The sequence below is a fragment of the Zeus faber genome (assembly GCF_960531495.2).
Source record: "Zeus faber genome assembly, chromosome: 1".
In the NCBI taxonomy this organism is placed as follows: Eukaryota; Metazoa; Chordata; class Actinopteri; order Zeiformes; family Zeidae; genus Zeus; species Zeus faber.
Window position 1 is genome coordinate 57,289,077 of NC_137193.1, and position 20,000 is coordinate 57,309,076.

General features: G+C 45.3%; 2 protein-coding genes across 3 annotated transcripts in view; one reads left to right on the forward strand and one right to left on the reverse strand.

The window, feature by feature from the left end:
* The first annotated feature begins 237 nt into the window (after window positions 1-237).
* LOC307236460 (interferon regulatory factor 4-like) lies at window positions 238-3,977 on the forward strand. The gene is made up of 8 exons (XM_080008888.1): window positions 238-489; window positions 1,128-1,314; window positions 1,436-1,512; window positions 1,614-1,752; window positions 1,952-2,053; window positions 2,141-2,518; window positions 2,904-3,016; window positions 3,126-3,977. Exons 1-8 carry the CDS (start codon window positions 283-285, stop codon window positions 3,282-3,284), a joined length of 1,362 nt encoding a protein of 453 aa, XP_079865014.1. The 5' UTR covers window positions 238-282; the 3' UTR covers window positions 3,285-3,977.
* Window positions 3,978-6,020: 2,043 nt separating this feature from the next.
* exoc2 (exocyst complex component 2) overlaps window positions 6,021-20,000 on the reverse strand; it is a 53,562-nt gene continuing 39,582 nt past the window's right edge. For both annotated transcript variants that reach the window (XM_079998790.1, XM_079998791.1), the window contains exons 17-28: window positions 13,758-13,819; window positions 13,308-13,388; window positions 13,148-13,207; window positions 12,346-12,407; window positions 12,136-12,202; window positions 11,284-11,400; window positions 10,297-10,438; window positions 7,628-7,683; window positions 7,380-7,502; window positions 7,142-7,203; window positions 6,630-6,689; window positions 6,021-6,521 (exon numbers count right to left, since the gene is read on the reverse strand). In XM_079998790.1, coding sequence (XP_079854916.1) covers window positions 6,428-6,521; window positions 6,630-6,689; window positions 7,142-7,203; window positions 7,380-7,502; window positions 7,628-7,683; window positions 10,297-10,438; window positions 11,284-11,400; window positions 12,136-12,202; window positions 12,346-12,407; window positions 13,148-13,207; window positions 13,308-13,388; window positions 13,758-13,819 — 986 coding nt within the window. In that variant the 3' untranslated portion in view covers window positions 6,021-6,427. The remainder of the gene's footprint in view (window positions 6,522-6,629; window positions 6,690-7,141; window positions 7,204-7,379; window positions 7,503-7,627; window positions 7,684-10,296; window positions 10,439-11,283; window positions 11,401-12,135; window positions 12,203-12,345; window positions 12,408-13,147; window positions 13,208-13,307; window positions 13,389-13,757; window positions 13,820-20,000) is intronic.

Genomic DNA, 20,000 nt, shown 5'->3' on the forward strand with positions numbered 1-20,000 from the left:
AGAAGCGCCACAGAGCGAGGCAGGTTCACCGCACCTCGGCGCGTGGATCCGCCCCCTGCCGCCCGCGGCCCATTTAATAAGAGGAGCCGCCGTATCGATGACTTTCTGACACTTGATTGATTCCGAAACGTGACGGGTTTCGAGTTTCGAGCGCCGAGAGTCAAACAAACTCACACCTCGGATCCATCAGCGCGGCAATTACACGGAGGACGGTCGAGAAGGGAGAGAGAGAGAGAGAGAGAGACCGAACGGGAACTCACCTTCCGGGGTCCGGCGACCGAGATGAACCCGGAGGAGTACGGCTCTTCGGGCGGCGGCGGCGGCGGCAGCGGGAACGGGAAGCTCCGCCAGTGGCTGATCGAGCAGGTGGACTGCGGCACGTATCCCGGTCTGGTGTGGGAGAACGACGAGAAGAGCGTCTTCAGGATACCATGGAAACACGCGGGAAAGCAGGACTACAACAGGCACGAGGACGCCGCGCTTTTCAAGGCAAGCTCGCGCGCGCCTTCGAAAGTCTTGAAATCAGTGCTTATAAGTCGAATTTTTTAAAGTTCTTTTCATGAAGCAATTATTATCAAAATAGCATAAGGCTTATAAGTCACTGAATTGTATCACATTTCAATTCTGGAGAACATTACGTCCCATTTTCTTTTTTATTAGTGTATTTCTTTTTTGTCGAAACGAGTGGAGTTTTAATATTTCTGGTGCGAGGAAACCCCAAAGCCCCAACTTCATGCTTACCTGCTCCACTCACCTATTGGGGAAATGCCCTTTCTCACTCTTTCCCAACTCGCTCTGTATTCACCTTTTTATGCTTGGCTGGAGAGAGAAATTTAGAGAAAGTCCTTGTACCTAACTACCGCTCCCAAGACCGGCTCAAAAAAAGAATAATGGTCAGACCTAACCTTACCGTGACCTTAAGGAAACAGTTGGAACAGTTCTCAAGTTCATAACTTACCCTATTTCTACCTAATAGGATTCTTACCTCTGACCCGTACCAAATATATAGCACATCATATTAGACTTACCCCCAATACTATTTTGAATAAGGGTTTGAATTTTGTGATCATTTGTGTTATTAACTCGCTGATTACATAGTGTAATAACCCTTGGGTGACTCTCCACAGGCCTGGGCGCTGTTTAAAGGCAAGTTTCGCGAGGGGATCGACAAACCGGACCCTCCGACATGGAAGACGCGCCTGCGGTGTGCCTTGAACAAGAGCAATGACTTTGAGGAGCTGGTGGAGCGCAGCCAGCTGGACATCTCAGACCCCTACAAGGTGTACCGCATCATCCCAGAGGGGGCCAAGAAAAGTGCGTTTCAGTATTTTGATAGAGGATACTATGGCATTTGTAAATGTAGAATGAATTCATATAAAAGTGCCCAGTGTGTTTGATGTGAATATGTAATACTAGCTGTGTGTTTTATGCTTAGGGCCCAGGCAGGAGGACAGTCCTTTGAGTCCACTCAGCTACCCCATGCAAACCGCTTACCCCACTCTCCAGACCCAGGTGAATGGATGTGCAAAATAGATACTGAAAACACTTCTACGATCTACAATTCTCCTGTTGTTGTTGTTTGTTGATCTCACACGTTTCTCTTCTCCGTGCAGATGCCAGGGTACTTGACCACTCCAGAATGTGGCTGGAGGGACTATTTCCAGGAGCAGGCATCACTGCCAGAGCACCCATTCGCACAGTGCTCCTATCCCCCCCGAAGCCTGCCCTGGCAGGGCCCGCCCATTGAGAACGGTACAACATTATACACAGGATGTCAAAACTGACATTATAGACTAGACGAATAAGATGTATCGGTAGCAGCACTAGAAACTTTTACAAATTTGAAGAACATAGGAATTTGAGTCAAAAAGGTCGCGACTTCTGTCTATACTTCTGTATATTGTCTGGGTTTGCTGGTGCTAAGCTACTGTTCCTTCCTCTTCCTGACCAGGCTACCAGGTCAAAGGCTCCTTTTACACATACAGCCCTGCTGACGCCCAGCCATCCGCTTTCACCCTGGACACCAGCATGAGATCAGCAGATGCACTTTCAGGTACCCAGCCTTCCGCCTGCACACTTTCAGCAAATACCCTGTTTTATCCGGTTAAACTAACTAAACCGCCTTTTCTCCAACACCCAGACCTCCGGCTGTATGTGTCCGTATTCTTCAGAGACGCTCTCGTGAGCGAGGCGACGATCTCCAACCCCGAGGGCTGTCACCTCGCCCCCTGTTCCCCCAACGAAAAGCCTTTCCTGCCACCAGGGGGTCCCGACCTGGTCCCCCTGCCCCGGGAGAGCCTGTCGGACCAGAGGCGATCGGAGGAGGGTTCTCCTAGCCCCCTGGACACACGGCAGAGGGGCGTCCTACTGTGGATGGCTCCGGACGGACTCTACGCCCGATGCCTGTGCCAGGAGAGAGTCTACTGGCAGGGAAGCCTCTGCCCTTACGGGGACAAACCCAACAAGATGGAGAAAGAGGTCATCTGTAAACTCCTCCACACACAGGACTATCTCACAGGTATCACATGGACTATACTCTGCATAGACATTAGAATGTTTTATATAAACATATACATATTTCTGTTTAATGTTGCTGTCAGCCAAAAGTTAAAAAGAGCAGGGATATTGTAACAGATCTCTTTACCACATTCAAAGATGAAGTAGTATCTCAGCAGTCATGTGACCTCTACATCGCCACCTCATCCCTGCCCACGTTGTAGAACCACAGCCGTGGCATTTTGACAGCTAATAGTGCTTATTTGCATATTCAATGTGACTAGGACTTTCCAGGGTTATTACCTCAAGGCAATTAATGGGAGTTCTTTTCTATATTTTTTTAAATTTTCAGATAAAAGCCATTTCAGACCCCATCTTGAAGCTTAACCATGATTTGTGTGCTGCAGAATTAAAGGGATATGGACTCCACGGCCGACCTTTACCTCGTTTCCAGGCCTTGTTGAGTTTTGGAGACGAGTGTCTTGACCCCCAGAGACAAAGAAGGGCCCTCACTGTCCAGGTGAGCGTTTATTACTTTTGACCAGCACATTTATCCTCAAGGTGTGTAGGTTCGGTAGTAATAATTGATTGTTAGCCTCTAAAAGTGCTTCTTTCCTTAAATCCCGCAGGTGGAACCCTTGTTTGCCAGGCAGCTGTACTACGCCCAGCAGGTGGGCAGCCACTACTACCGTGGTTACGAACATCCAGGGGTTCTGGACCACATCGGCTCCTCTGAGGAATACCAGAGGGCCATCACGCACCACCACAGCAGCACCATGCAGGAGTGAGCCCAGTGAGACACCGACATAGTCTAGTCACAGAGGAGTTCCCATCGAGACGAGGCGGTTGAAGCCGACGTGAACTGAGCCTGGACTGAGCCTTGCCCTCACATGCCAATGGATTAATAAGTGATCAATAAGTGATCAGTGAACCGTCATTGTACAGTATTGTGTGTGTGTGTGTGTGTGTGTGTGTGTGTGTGTGTGTGTGTGTGTGTGTGTGTGTGTGTGTGTGTGTGTGTGTGTGTGTGTGTGTGTGTATGGGGCTGAAACAAGATCCCTCTCATTGAATTCTATGACTTTTATTGACCTAACTAAACGCTATTGCACTGTGTTTCAGGCTATCAGTAGTTCTTTTCGGATCCGACAGAGACAATGGAAACTGACAGCTGTAGTGATTGTAATGTAGGCAAATTAACTGTGCATTTTCTATGACTTTTATCCACAACAATGTTCAGCGAGATCTTCTGTTTGGAGACACTATTAAGGCAGTCAAATTCTTGAGTACTGAACAACAAGAAAGTAAAAAAAAAAAAAAAAAAAAGGGAGCGATTGGATAAGAAGCTGTCCGGGACAGTGGTCTTTACATAAGCTTAAACAAATCTACTTGCAACGTTACAACGTTACCTACTCGCAGTGTTTGAATATATTCTTCTTCGTTAAAAGTGTGACATTTCAAATATGAGAATAAATTATAGCTATTTGGGTGCTTTAATACTTGTGGAAAAGCAAAGTACCATGTCAAATAACAAATAAATGGCTTGTGCCAAAATTATATATCAGCAAATGTTTTTGTTCAACTCCTATTAAATGTGTGTGCGCATCTGTCTGTGTGCGCGTCTGTCCATGTGTGTGCACGTGTGTGTGTGTGTGTGTGTGTGTGTGTGTGTGTGTGTGCATGCAGGAAGCGTGGTTCAGATGCAGGATGATGCTGGTTAATCAAGCACACCCGTTATCACAAACAATGTTATGACATCATGCTGGTAGGAGAGAGAGGAAGAGGTTGGCCATGCTTTCCGCCCCGTGCCGAAGAGCGCCTTCCTGACTTCTACTTACATGTTAGATAATATTTCCATTTACAAGGAAAAATCATAAAAAACACCACGAGATATAATTTGCCTGACAAGATTTACAAGAAACCTGGCATTGATTGAATTCTTTACAAAAGCCATGGTTGTATCTATACAGCAGATCTGCTAGTTCACTGGTCAGATTAAGGTTGAAATTCACAAGAACTTCAATATTGAGTTTTAAATTCCTTTACACTGGAAGCACAGGGTACAAGGAAATGAGCGATATGGGTTAAACAGAACCTTCCCCTACGAGGTTAACCATGTGAGCGTTGTGTGTTTGGTTTTGTATCAGTTCAGCACACATCACACCTAGGGTTAATATTATAGATGCGATAACATTTTTCAATCAAGGTGAAAGATGGAGCAATCTCTATCTTTTAAGATGTAACCTCCTCCTGTTGCAAAGTAATCGTATTTTGTCACCAGAAAGAGTCTGTCTAAAATCTCGGTGTCTTTCTGGGTTTGTCACATTGTCTCCAAAATAGAACAAAGTTCGAGTGAAGAAGAAGAAGAAAAACTCCCCTCCTCACCTGTTACTGTAAACAGAGAGCCGGTGGAAGAACGACTGACACCTCAGACTTTGAACTACTTTAGTGAATGAATCAGTGCGTAGTCAGAGAGCTAACTTTAGAACAGAGAGAACCAAAACAGCCTCAGTGTTTCCCGCACAGCCCACCCCCCCCACCCCCAAGCGGTGAGAAAACACAGAAAAGACGCAGAAATGACATATGTATTAGTGGTAAACATTAGGATTATGGATAGATGGCATTGTGTTTTTTTTTTTTAAGATTTTAGTGACATTGTGACAATCCTGAGGTAGAGCAGATTCCTGTTCGAGTTGCTGCAGTGCACCCTCGAGAGCATCCTCAGATAACCCCACCATGCTGTTGGTTTTACTGCGACGTTGAAGGTGTGGTGTCTTCCGTGGAGTGACTAGAGCCACCACAAAGACACCGCCAGTCCCGGCACGGATTCTCGATCAATACACTAAACTGGTTGACGACTTCTCATGTGGCGACCTTGTCTAACTGACTACAACGGGCGGCAACGGGCGTCACACTTCCACCGCCTTACACACACCCTGTGCACCTTCTCCGCCCAGATGACAGACACACAGACTCTTCTTATTTAAGCTATCTGCAGGTCTAGGTGCTATTTATCCTGTACAGATACATCCCTGGTTGAACACCAGGGCTGGATTCGGACAAAAAAATTGGCCCTGGCATTTCTGTCCCGGCTGGCCCAGCGGGGGACATAGTCTCCCCGTTAAAAATCCCTCTCGTCGAGTGTGAGTGCGACATGCTCATGAGGAGGGTGAGTGTTGACTTGCCGATGAGGGTGTCTGTGTGTGTATGTGCAGAAAATTAACCAATGGGCCACTGTCCCTGCTTTATGGGCGGGCTGCTGGACAATTTTTTATTAATATTTATTAGAATTAAGATCTAATATCAGCCCCAAGGTGCACTGGCCCACCAAGAAAATGCCCTGTATGCCAGATTACTAGTTCACCCCTGCCAACACAATAAGTCATGTACATTTTTCAGTCACAATTGAGGAGCTTTAAATGTAAATATATACACATTTATATATTCTAATGGAAAAATGTGTAGAGTGTGAAGACCATGACACAAAAAGACTGCCAGCCACAATCGATTAGATTAGTATTGTTTTATTCGTTAAATGAGATGATAAAGTGGCACATACACTTCAGCACTTGTATTTAAGATTTTCCCGAAACGAGACCCCTTGCAGAAAGTGGCTTTAGGTTGCTTCACAGCTGGAGCTGGGTCAAATCCATTCGCACTATGAAAATCAGTTTTAAAAAAGTGGCCTTTTGAAGCGTACAAGCATGACTTTCCCACCCAGGGACAGCCCTGAACAGTAACTGTGAGAGAAAAGTTTGATGTCAACGAGATTTGACAGTTAGATGCTGAGGTTATCTCCCATGTGCTGCAGCGAACGCGGCTGAAAAAGTCACAGCGATTAAAGTGAATAGGTCGACTCGTGGGCTCCCCTCGATACATTGCACAGATTAAAAAACAGTTCACCGGTGCGTTTAGGGGAGCGCCGACGAGGAGTTCACCTCTTGACGGGCTGGACGGAGGAGGGCTGGAAACACGTGAGCTGCAGCTGCATGCTGCTCTTAAATGTGTTCAGCAACTCCTCCAGCAACCTGGAGGAGGGAAAGGGAGCACAGAGGGAAAGGGAAATAAATCGAAAAAAATAGAGAAACTAATCTTCGTTTTAAAGATTGAACCATTGGGTGGGGGGGGGGACTCACTTCTTGTCGGCTCCGCTCTGGAGCTGCGGCAGAGCATCTAGCGCCTTCCTGAACGTGGCACTAGAACCAGACAGGAACCGTTACAGCTTTAATACACTAGGCACGTAAAACGAGGAAATGGTCAATACAGTGCATTCAAGAGGACCTGCTCTGGCAAACTTGCAGGGATGTACGAGTTCCTACACAGATGCGTGCAGATACACACACACACACACACACACACACACACACACACACACACACACACACACACACACACACACACACACACACACACACACACACACACACACACACACACACACACACACACACACACACGAACCAGATTGCTTTCACTTCCTTTCTGGAGGAAACCAAGTAACGTAAATAGGGAGAGTAGTTGCGGCGTTGGTGGTGAACGGGTGATCGCTCAAGATTTATGTCTCTGACATTCCACGCCATAAATTATACTGAGTGGCTGTATGTGTCTGTTCAAGCCGACAAACACGACGCGTGCACATGGCACTTACTCGCTCGTTGAAGTGAGGTAGCAGGTGATGGCGTCTCTGAGGGCGCAGAGCTCGAGACGGGCCTGAGAGAAAATGGAGGAGAAAGGAGGATTGAGAGAAGTGAAATAACGGGGAAAGATTAACAGCATTATCTGACACAACAGGTACATCCCCTTGTGGTGCTGGGGTCTTAACGTGAGTTTCTGTATGACTCAGCGTGTGTGTGTGTGTGTGTGTGTGCGTGTGTGTGTGTGTATACCTGCAGGGCTCCGTTGCGGCTGAACGAGGGCACACAATCCATGAGACGACAAATTTCGTCTGTGACCGACTCAACGATTTGGAACAGAACCCTGGGCACCAGCTCCTTAGAAACAGTGAAGACCTGACAGAGAGAGAGAGGGGGGGGGCGTAGGTATAAAGTTATTGGGGCATAAATATCAGAAGCACAAAGAAAGAAAATATGACAATAATCAAAATATTTTCAAAGGACATGAGCGTTGGTAGAACCTCAGCATGAACGGTGATGATGCTGACCAGAGCTTCCTTCAGGTAGTTTCTCACGCCTGTGGGAGCAGAAAGGTTCGATTCAAAATACTGATGTGAACAAGCAGAGCGGCCATAATAATACCATTCATACATAATAGCCCGATCACAATTATTTGAGCTGGCCGTTTCCTTCCAAATTGAAGGGAAATTTTAAGATGATGTTTTAATATGTTAGAAAAGTTGCATCGAATAGGACGTGAATTTCGGTGCATATCCGTCAGCTGGGTGAGGCAAAAATGTCTATCGAAATGTTCAATCTGGATAAATGGCGCTTCTTTATCAGGCGGAGCTGAAATATGATTATAAATATTAATAAGAAATATTTTACTACAGGCATTGCTTGAGGTGGAGCACTTGTTAAATCTGGCTGTAACAATGCAACACCGCCAACATTTTGTAATAAACATCTAGAACGCTATAATAAGAAATAGGTAAAATGTCATACGTTTTGCTGCATCACATAAAGTGTGTGTTTTTGTTTCTATATTCTATGTCTGTGTGACAGTGAGCAACTTAGGTGTGTTATTACATAATGTGTTGAATTATCAGACATATCTATACACACACACACACACACACACACACACACACACACACACACACACACACACACACACACACACACACACACACACACACACACACACACACACACACACACACACAAATGAATTGGTATTCCCTAAACTTACCTAAATGTAAGACTATAGAATAAAATACACTATACGAATATAATATTTTTTCCTGAAAATACGTCTGAAAAAGTGGAGTCGTCTTATAATCGGGGTCTCGACTTTTAAATGTCAACATACGGTATAATCGTAGAAAACAAAACGTGTGCATTAGGAGGAGTGTTTCAATCTGTTTCCGCACACATACAGTACCCTACAACTGAGGAACAACGCCGACACACCGTCGTCGTCCGATCAACCGCTCGCTCTCCATTGCTGTCGTAGTTCACTGGGAACCCGAAATTTCCCCAAAGGGCTGATTTAAGAGAAGCAGGTGGTGTCTTCCAGCTCCTGTGTGTCCGACGCATTTGAACTCGCCATAGTGTGACAGTCAGACGCGCAATCACCTTGAACTAAGCTTAGCATGTTGTTAACTTGCTATCGGCTTCCAGATGGAGCTTGCGCTTGTGAAATTTGGTTCCGCATCACGTTCGTTCATAGGCATGTTCTGCGTACGCCTGCATGCTGCGTTATCAATATTTTCATTTTATCAAATGATTTTCTTTATAAAAACAAGATTTGGTCTCCAAAAAGTATTTTTCCAAAAATGAGTCTTGAAAAAGGGGGGTCATCTTATAATCAGGGTCGACCTATATTCGGGTCAATATGGTAATAAGCATTGCATTATGTAATAGGTTCTTCTGAGGGCTGAAGGACCACAAAACAGTCTGTTATCAGTCTTTAGATTTGTGCTCCTCAAAGACAGCAGTTGTTATGTGTGTGTGCAGGAGAGACCGAAAATCCGTCTTTCCTTTTCATCGTCGTTCACGACTGGAAAAAAAAACAGTAATGTGGATGAGACTTTACAATTCAATGGTTCTATATCCTCATTGGCTAAACTGTAGAAAAAACAGAACCACTTAGAAACCATTGAAATGGGACTTTTGGCTACACACACAAAAACCTTCCACTAAACAAGCGAAAGTATCATATCCTAGAATTGTGGTACATCCACCTAAAATGTTCCTCTTTCACAAACCGCAGCAACAAAGGCCTGCAAACGTAAGATTCAACATATAAGATTCAAGACGCACCTGATGGTGTTGTTTATCTTACGCGCTGTCCAGTTCATACATACATACCTCAAAACATACAGGCAGAGACACTGCAAACACTCCAATTATTTGACATCTCGTGGTCAGGTAAAACCACACACACGAACAAAGCAGTGAGAAGCCAGGTTTGGCGAGTCAACGGCCACTGAATGTGAAGCTCTAATGAGTCACCGTTGCAGCAGTGTTTACAGGAACACATCAAACACCATGCTTTGCTGAAGACAGATCTGAACCACAACAACACGGGTCAGTTTGTGTTGTGGCCGGCGGGCAAATGGTTAGTATGTGCCATTAACCCTGTCCTGTCTCTCTGTCTCTCTATGTCTTCATAAGAATCTGGCTAAACACACACACACACACACACACACACACACACACACACACACACACACACACACACACACACACACACACACACACACACACACACACACACACACACACCGCCCAATTCAAGTAGCATAACATAATTACGTCCTGCCAGAGCTTTTGGGGAAAAAAAATTGAAAATAAAAAATAAGTGTAACCCTTGCATGCTTACGTTGCTATTGAATAGTTTTGACAGCGAGGAAATTCAAATACAACATCGTTTGACGTTCGACACGCAGGTACAGAAACCTGACAAGGAACGCACCAGTGCCAATACCTGCTGTGCTTCATCAACACAGTGTCTTCACCCCCATTCACATCACCCACCCACAAACCTTGTCAGAAAGTTATCTACTACACTAGAATTACCGACTGAAACCTCTTTAAAGCCTTTCTTATCAACTTCCATGAAACGCTGTTAGGAATTTGTGGCAAGCCCAGGGCCGTTCTCGCTCTGCATGCGCAGTGGTTTTACCTGTGGGCGCCTGGCAGTCCCTCCAGTCGAAGTAGCCTGCGTAGATGCCCGGTTCCAGCGAGCCGATGATGGGGTCCGACTTCTTTGCGGTGTAGGCGGCGAAGAGCTTCTCGTCCAGCTCCCGCACGGCCTCCGAGCTCGCCTGCAACACGCAGTGGCAGAAGAGCCGTTGAAGACGCTTACTTTGCCTATAACCCTCGGTTTATAGGCAGTTTGTATATTTTATATCAACAATTTTATATCGTCCACCAGAAAAAAAAAAGGTTTGTTCACTCAGTCTGGAAATATGTTGTTTTATTCCATTAAAAAAAAAAAAAAAAAGACTCCCCACACCCGAGTGTGTAGGGAATGTGGAAGAACAATTTCAACCATTTTAGTAAGCCGGGTGGTAGTAGTAGTAGTGTCATTATTACTTTAGTAAACATGTGTTTCCTAAGTTCCTAAGTTTCCAAGTGTAATAACACAAAAAATGCACCTGATGTGCATTCACTATGGTGTACGTCTCTTCATTGTTAAAGGAATATTAACAGTGTTTAACAAAAACATTTAGTGATTCCATATTTGGCGTCACTTAAGGCACTTGCATGGATTACATAAAATGCTGCATTAGGTGTTTCCTTTGTTGTCAAGTCATTACAAAATTAGGTTTATAGGCAGCGTCACAAATATTACAGAGGAAGATTAAAATTTTACTTAAGAATTGATATAGCTGGTATAAATTAATTGTCATTGCAAATAAAACATCTAGAAAGACTTCTGCAGCAGCGGCATTCATACTCTCTTACTGGAAAGCCAGAGAAATACTCTCCCTTTGCTTTGTGATTCAGCCATTAGTCATAACAAGGCCATTTGTGTATGAGTGTGTTTGTAGAGAAGACAAATGGGAGAAAGTGCGAGCTTCCCGTGCCGTGACCTTTTGATTTCTTTGCTGTGCTTTTAGGAAATTCATCTCGACGCCAGAGCTGAGCGAGAGAGGCCAACACTAACCTGGGTGATTTTCTCTGTCCCCGTGAAGCTGTGTTTCTCAAAGTGCTCGGCCAGGTTGAGGAACGTGTGCTTCTTCAGGTATTCGCAGTTGCTCAGAATGATCAACAGGCGCTGTTCCTACACACACACACACACACACACACACACACACACACACACACACACACACACACACACACACACACACACACACACACACACACACACACACACACACACACACACACACACACACACAAACCAACAGTAAAAGTATAAGGCTGCCATAGGTCTGACAAACAATTAGAAATAATCATGTTCAATGCTTACTTTATTGTGTTTTATCTTGCCTCTGGGCAGAGTAGCAGTTTGGTTGATATGTCCATTTTAACCTTTGGGGCAGTGGTGGGATTCGTATGACACTGCGACAGTAAATGGAGTGGCAGACACTTATGTGAACTCAGGTGTTCCACCTTCAATGGTTTGTCCCTGGTACAATATGAGGCCGGGGGGAAGCCCCATCTGCGCCTCGCTCTATTTCTCTTTACCAGAAACACACTGTGCCCTGATCCTTCCTCTGCTACACTCGGCACCATAGACTCGCGTCGCAAGCCAGTTACACGAAATGTTCCTGTCCACATCCAGGAAACAGCTAAATAGCGTTTTGTGGTTTGAGTGAGACACATGTTTCCGTGTCTGTTTGTCTGAGAGAGCCTGTATTCTGAACACACCCTCCCACTGACAACAAAGGTTGGGATTTAAAATTTCGCAACAGACTTAACGGATGTAGTAAACAAGTGTGTGTGTGTGTGTGTGTGTGTGTGTGTGTGTGTGTGTGTGTGTGTGTGTGTGTGTTGGGGGGTGGGGGGTTACCAGAGTCGGACTGAAGTCCTCTTGGGCACTGCTGAACGTGTCTGGAGAGGCCAGGTCTGCCAACATACTGATAATGCACACACAAACACACACACACACACACACACACACACACACACACACCAAAGAGTTAAAAATTAAAAAAGTCATACAAATTACTGTAAAAAACCTTATACAGAGATAAACACAGTCCCACATCCAGAAACTCACTGTGAGCGGTTGATGTTGTCATCTGTCTTCATGCTCAGCTGCTCCAGGCAGTAAATGAAAGTCTGAATAGAAAAAATGGACCGCCATTACTCAGTTTAAAGTAAAAATGAATGAAGGATAACATTCTAGACTCACATATTGCCTTAAAACATGTTCAGGAATAGAGCCAAAGTCATTGGTACATCGCCCGATCGGGATTATTTGAGCGAACTGTGATCAGTTTGCACGATCGTTTCAAATACATTTATTCAAATACATATACAAATCCCTTGTAAAGGAAAATGTACTCAGCCCAATAAACTAAAAAAAAAAAAACTTTTTTGCATAAAAAAAAAAAAAATATGTATATTTTTTTTTTAAATGCAAAAAAGTGTTTTGTTTTTTTTTCTAATGGTACACACACACACATATATATATATATATATATATATATTTTTTTTTTATGCAAAAAAGTTTTGTTTTTTTTCTAATGGTACACACACACACACATATATATATATATATATATATATTTTTTTTTTTTTTTTTTTTTTTTTATGCAAAAAAGTGGTTTTTTTTTAGTTTATTGGGCTGAGTACATTTTCCTATACAAGGGATTTGTATATGTATTTGAATAAATGTATTTGAAACGATCGTGCAAACTGATCACAGTTCGTATATATATATATATATAGTATATATATATATATATATATATATATATATATATATATATATTTAAAGCTGTATGCTTCACTGATTAAAGCCCCAAGGAGACTGCATTTCCCATGTACTCATGGGACCCAGGGCTGGTGAAGTGTACCTTCATGATGACCGCAGACAGCTCCGACGCCTTGTCCTGTGCCAGGTCCAGCTGCAGTACCTGGAGAGGATTGGGGCACAGAACTCATTGAGTCAAAACTGAAATCGGAGCTTTCATAATTACTCTGTAATCACCCGAACACAATGATGGTGTAACTAACGTTTATCTCTCCAGGTTTGGTTTCCATTGGCTCTTTGAGCGACTGCAGCATCTGGACCACGCACTGTTCAAACTGGGAAGGCTGGACGAAACATCCCCACCGGTGGAAATATTACTAATGATCATTTCAGTCAAAGAGCAACAATTCACATATTTTTATTGTTTTGACAACTCAACATCAGACCTCCTCTTAACTTACATGTGTATACAGTGTATGATTTTGTGAATGTGTGTTTTTCCTATCTGTTCATGTTATGTAGTTACCCAATATTTCTATGTTATTATTGCGTAGATTAATGTTACCCAGAATTTGCATCCAACACTTCCTGTAATTGGCTCGGATTAAATGTTTATTGTAGACTGTTATAGAACTGCGTTCACGCCTACATCAAAATGTTTTTTTTCCATCTTCATGTGAACTGTGTTGCTTAATGTGGTAAAATGACCTTACCAAGTTGGTGGTTCCCTCATTATCTACAACCCAGTCCTCTTTCTCTGCAAGTTTCTTGACATCTGATAAAAAACAAAAACACATCAATCAGAAAGGGGTTTATTTGAAAAGTGTCTGTCATTAGTTCATCTGAAACATCTTCCCGACCACAAAATTAGCATGATGGTAAACAAAAAGACTTCAAACAAGAAATCAAACTAAAATCGAATCTTACTAATGAAACGAGTGTTACTTATGAATTGAGAGTTATGTATGCAACTCCGGTTATATGAATTCTGGATGAACGCCAGAGGCAGTGTTTCACAATGGATTTATATGCCTTGCATATGCGCAGTTCAGATAATTTAAATCAACAAAGTTCAGATTGACAGAAAACTTCGGCGTTCATTCAGACTTCATAGAAACTTAGTAACATACATAACTCTTGTTCTATTTCATTCTTAATGAGCGCCAGAGGCAGTCTTTCACTGGATGACCGCCACCCCTCACTTGCTGACGACCCTAGTAGAACAGTCACTCCTATGGCACTGGGAGTGGTGACGTTGACCTGGTAGTATCTGCCAAATGTACAGGAGGATGCCCAAGTAGCTGCAGGGCTGTCATCTTTCAATGACACCCTTCGGCTACCCACGATGTGGCTACACTTCTGGTAGAATGGCCCTTAACGCCAGCGGGAGGAAGACAGGCCTTAATTGTGTACGCCTGTGATATCGCATCCACAATCCAATGAGACGGTCTCTGACTTAGACAGTGCAGAACCTGTCTTACACCTGCCATAATAAACAAATAATTGGTCTGTCTGGCCAATGTCTGCCGTTGCGCCAACATAAGCTCCAAGTGCTCTAACTGGACAATAGCCTCGCCTACTGGCAGCTTCCGCCGGTGGTGGGTTAAAAGCAGCCAACTCAATGACATGGTTCCTGTGGAAGGGGGAGAGCCTCCTCAGGAGATGATGGGTTGAGCCAAAAGGGTAACTCCTGACCTGTCTGAGTTCCAGCATACACAGGTTTCTCTAACAGACAGCGTATGGAGTTTGCCAACAGGTTTGGCAGATGCCATTGCTAAAAGAAAAGCCTTGGCTGACAGCCACTTCAACTCATTGTCTGGCTCCTTTTGGAAACCTTCTGACCAACCCATGTGACCCTACTGGCTGGTTGTCCACCTTAACATGCTGTGAATTGCCGCTGCATAGACCTTTAAGGTGGAGGAGGGTGACCTCTCACTTTCCAGCAGGGACTGCAGGAAGCGCAGTATTACAGGCAGCGAAGAACGTTCTGGATCTTCCGACTTTGACGCTCACCAGTCGGACCACCTGTTTGAGGATGCTCTGGAGTTCAGGATGGTTTGGACTACAGCCTGGTTACAAGAGTTCAGCAGTGGTTCCTGCCCCTCAGAGGCCAAACGCACAACTGCAGCTATCCTGGGTTTGGGTGCAAGATCTGGCCTCCCAATCGGGAGAGGATGTTCTGTCTCCTGGGCAGGCACCAGGCATGCCCTTCAAGGGGAGACTGAAGTATTGGAAACCACAGCCTTTCCTAGCCAGTTCAGGGCCACTAGCAGCACTCTGTGGCTGACCTGACGCACTCTGTGGAACATTGCCAGGATCAGAGGGGTAGGTGGGAAGGCTTAGAGGGGGCTGTCCGGCCAGTCATGCGCCAGAGCATCCCGGCCTAGCAGGCTGGTCCTCTCCATCAAGGAGAACCAACGAAGTCGGTTGAAGCAAAAAAGTCTGTCTCTACCTTGCTGTACCGACGGCATATCTCCTCCACCACCTCTGGATAGTGTTGCCATTCCCCCCTGAGGAGGTTTCTGACACAACAAGGCCTCCTTTTGTGCTTCCAGGAGGTGTCCTGAGACTCAAAAAGTGGGGGAAGGCTCACGTCACGAGGTGCTGCGAGACCTGAAGGGAGATCTTGTACCACCCTGGTGGTTTATCTTGAACATTGCAGAGGTATTGTCTGCCCTGACTAAGACATGCCTGCCCTCCAGACATGGAAGGTAGTGCTTGAGAGCCAAAAACAATGCCCGTAGCTCAAGGACATTTATATGCTCTGACTTCTGAGGGGCCTGCTACACACCTCCGACAGCCCTATGCTGACAGAAAGCTCCCCAGCCTGACATTAATGTGTCCGTGGTTACCACCTCTTGAGCCCAAGATGATGCAGCCAGATAGACCCTTCTCCTCAAAGGAGCTGCAAGGGTGAGGGACAGTCTTCAGTCACCTTCACCCTTCTGGCCCTGTGCCACCTGGGATCTAGCTGAAGGACATTCAGCCCGATTTGGAAGGGGCGTAGAGAGAGGAGACCCAAGGGTATCAGTGCTGCGGCTGACGGCAGCATGCCCATCATTCTCAGGAGAGAATGAGACCAAAGAGACCAAAAGGCAGTGTTGGCCCATCTGAAAGTTGAGCAGGAGATAAGAGTATGGCCTCTAACCAATGCTGAGACAGCGCGGCCATCATCACCTGAGAGTCCAGGAGGATGCCTATGAAGGTTACCCTTCGCCATGTTGACTGTTAGGCCCAGACAGGCCATATGGGTGAGCAAAAATGACGTGTCGGACTGCGCATCCGCAAAACAGGGGGCAGATTAACCAGTCGTCGTAGTAAGGAAGAACCTTTACCCAGCCACTCTGTTTGGGCGACAGGGCTGCTCCCACACATCTTGTGTAGACCCTCGGGGCTAAGCATAACCTGAAGGGGAGCACTCGGAAATAATAAGCTTGACCTTATAATGCGAACCGCAGGAATTTTCTTTGATGGAGAGCGATTGGTATTTGGAAATAAGCATCCTTCAGGTTGATGGTCTTAAACTAGTCGCCTAGATAGATAGCCCGCAGTAAGTCAGCAGTGTGTAACATGTGAAATGGCAATGCCTTGGAATTGGTTGAGCCTTCTCAGATCGAGGATTCAGCCAAACCCACCATCCTTCTTCCTGATTAGTAAATAAACTGAAAAAAATTCAAGATTCAAGTTTATTTGTCACATACATATACATACAAGGATACATATACAGTATGTAGTGAAATTACATTGCAATGCACCCGGAGATGCACAATATGCACAGTAAGTACTAACTGGTCAATAACTAACAGGCACAATAGCTAACTAATTAAGAACTAGCTAACTAAATGATTCCTAAAACACTATTCAATTAGTAAATATAATAAAATAATATTTAAAAAAAGGATTATATACAAAGTAGGGATACAACATTATGACTATTATGTATACATAGATACAGTATGTGCAGTAAAGTGGCATGTGAATAAAATTAGGTAGAGTGTGTGGAGGTATACAGCACAGTATACAACAGTACGGCACAGCAATATAGTACCACAGAACAGCAATACAGCACAGTATGCTATAGCCCAGTACAGCGATACTGTATGCAGTACAGTATGCAACATACAATAAAGTAAGGCAGTGGGGCCTATGTGTGTGTCTCAGTGGGGGCCCCTGGTGAGTTCAGCATTGACAGTCCTTCTGGCTTGAGGGAAGAGACTGTCTCAGTCTCTCTGTCCTCACTGCGTGACTGCGGAGGTGCTTGTGCGACCGCAGCAGCTGCAACAGTACGTTATTGGGGTGGTGAGGATCCTTCATGATCTAGCGGGTTCTGCTACTGCACCTTGTGTATAAGTCCTGCAGGGAGGGGAGGGAAGTTCCAGTGGTATGGCTGAATGCACCATCCTCTGCAGGGCCCGCCTATCTTCAGCAGTACAGTTCCCAAACCAGGCAGTGATGTTGCCTGTCAGGATGCTCTCCACTGCTCTAGAGTAGAAGGACTCACCGAGACTCTGAATTTCTTCAGCTGCCTGAGGTGGTAAAGACGATGCCTCGCCTTTCTCACCAGAGTGTCTATATATGTAGTCCATGTTAAGTCCTCCGTGATGAGGACTCCCAGGTACTTGAAGCTGCTCACCCTTTCAACAGAAGTCCCATTAATCATCAACGGCGCGTGCGTCTTCAGTTGTAATCCTTTTCTAAAAGTCAACAATCAGGTCATCAGTTTTGCTGACGTTCAGGGGGAGGCTGTTGTCCTGGCACCAGAGTGACAGGTCAGCCACCTCCTCACAGCAGGCCTTTCTTGTCGTCGTCGTCGGTGATCAGCCCCACCACGACGGTGTCGTCAGAAAACTTGATGGTGTTGGAGCTGTACCAAGCCACACAGTCATGTGTGTACAGGGAGTACAGTAGGGGGCTGAGGACGCAGCCCTGGGGGTGGATCCTGTGTTCAGGGTGAGGGTGAGGGCTGGATGTGTGCCTCCCCATCCTAACCACCTGGGGCCTGGCTGTGAGGAAGTCCAGTATCAAGGCACACAGTGGAGTGTTCAGTCCTAGCTCCAGGAGCTTGACAGCAGTCTGGTGGGTTGAAAGCTGAACTCTCTTCTGGCTGTCCTGGTGCATGAGTGTAGTGTGCAGTGCCTGGGAGACCACGTCGTCCATGGATCTGTTCGGCCGGTAAGCGAACTGCAGTGGGTCAATGGTACGGGGGAGAGAGGTGCAGATGTAGTTAGTAATAGTCTGCAGCCCCTGCCACAAGTGTCTTGTGTCTCATTGCTCCATCTATAGCTCCACTGTGTATCTGTATAACCGTTTAGGGCAGGCCTGGCCAACCCGCGGCTCGCGAGCCTCATGCGGCTCTTTGGCTGGTTTCATGCGGCTCTTAAGGGGCTTTCACATGACAAGCGTCAAAAACACAGGAAAAAAAAAAAGCGCAGCCATTCATTCCCTATTATGATTATAAAATCGCTATGATGTATCACTCGTTTTCCACCGCGGATCACTTCCTCATTTACTCAAAGCGGACAGCAGCAGGAGTCATGTCCCATTAACGCCTGTTTTATTAGTCCTAATGCCGCGTTTACACCAAAAGCGCCGGGGCGGCGCGCCTCCATACAAAGTCAACGTATAGACGCGTTCCAGTCGCCTGGAACGCGTCTAACGCGGCATTAGGACTAATAAAACACCAAATAAGATTCGAAAAGCTTTGGAAGTTTATTTTCAACACTACTGACATGGTTAGTAGTCAACATATAAGATGGATCGGCCGGCGAATTGCGTTGCGTATCGGACATCTCCGATGGAGAACTGTGAAGGCTGGAGGGTGTGTGTGTGTGTGTGTGTGTGTGTGTGTGTGTGTGTGTGTGTGTGTGTGTGTGTGTCACGACTCGCGAGCTGCAGGAGGAGGACCGACTGAAAGCTGCTTTAAGGGAAGGGACCATTGAGTTCTGGAAAAGTGTGCCAATGGAAAAATGCCCCAATGTCAAACGGGCTGCGCTTAAGATACTGTCAATGTTTGGGTCAACATACGTCTGCGAGTCTGTGTTTTCTACCCTAAAACATGTGGAAACCAAAGCATCGATCTGTTCTGACTGACACCCATGTGAAAGAATTGCTTCGAGTGGCAACAACGGAATTCAAGCCACATTTGAAGAGGATTGTTCAAGACAAGGAATGCCAGAAGTCCCACTAAGCAACATGCATAGTAAGAGAAAAACGCTATTGTTAATTATTATATTTTTGTTTGTGGACTTGGTTGAACTGAGAGGTATACCGCGGAAACGCAGTACTTTCATTTAGGAGTCCTGGCTCAATGGTAGCGGCTTTGAACTCGAGCTCCGATAGCGGGTTCGATCCTCGTAACCACACATTTTCAAAAATGTGGCCAGGCCTCCGGAACACCTAGTCCCAGGTATATGTGGATGGCCAAAGCATCGGATCGTGTATGGTAGGCAAGAGCCAAAGCTGATTCTTAAAGGTTAGGGTTTAAGGGACACTATTGAATAAATTGACCCAACATGAAAAAAATACATCCTTGTCATTAAACCCGAAGTCCAATTCCTCCCTCTATGAATAAATAAACAACAGTACTTTTTGAACTGAGAGTTTGTGTGTGCGAGACAGTGCACACAATGTTATATTTTTGTTTGTGGACTTGGTTGAACTGAGAGTTTGTGTGTGTGAGACAGTGCACACAATGTTAATTGTTGAAAGTAACTGGCCTGTGGTCTTAGTACTCCATCCATCCATCCATCTTCAACCGATTATCCTTAGTCGGGTCGCGGGGACTAGGAGTCAATTTCTGTCATTATCATGTTGGTGTGTGACATTTACAATAAATCTGGCTGAGCAGAGGTCTGTGTGTGTGTGTGTGTGTGTGAGGAAGGGATGGGGTGATGTTCATGTGTGCCCATGTGTATGACGTGGCTCTTTGCAGTAACACAGTAAAAAAAAGTGGCTCT

Bases quoted from the DNA above. Each gene is read 5' to 3' on its own strand.
- LOC307236460 (XM_080008888.1), top strand. From the start codon at position 283: ATGAACCCGGAGGAGTACGGCTCTTCGGGCGGCGGCGGCGGCGGCAGC. The intron at 2,054-2,140 runs GTACCCAGCCTT...TCCAACACCCAG, and splicing joins ATCAGCAGATGCACTTTCAG to ACCTCCGGCTGTATGTGTCC. The intron at 3,017-3,125 runs GTGAGCGTTTAT...TAAATCCCGCAG, and splicing joins GAAGGGCCCTCACTGTCCAG to GTGGAACCCTTGTTTGCCAG.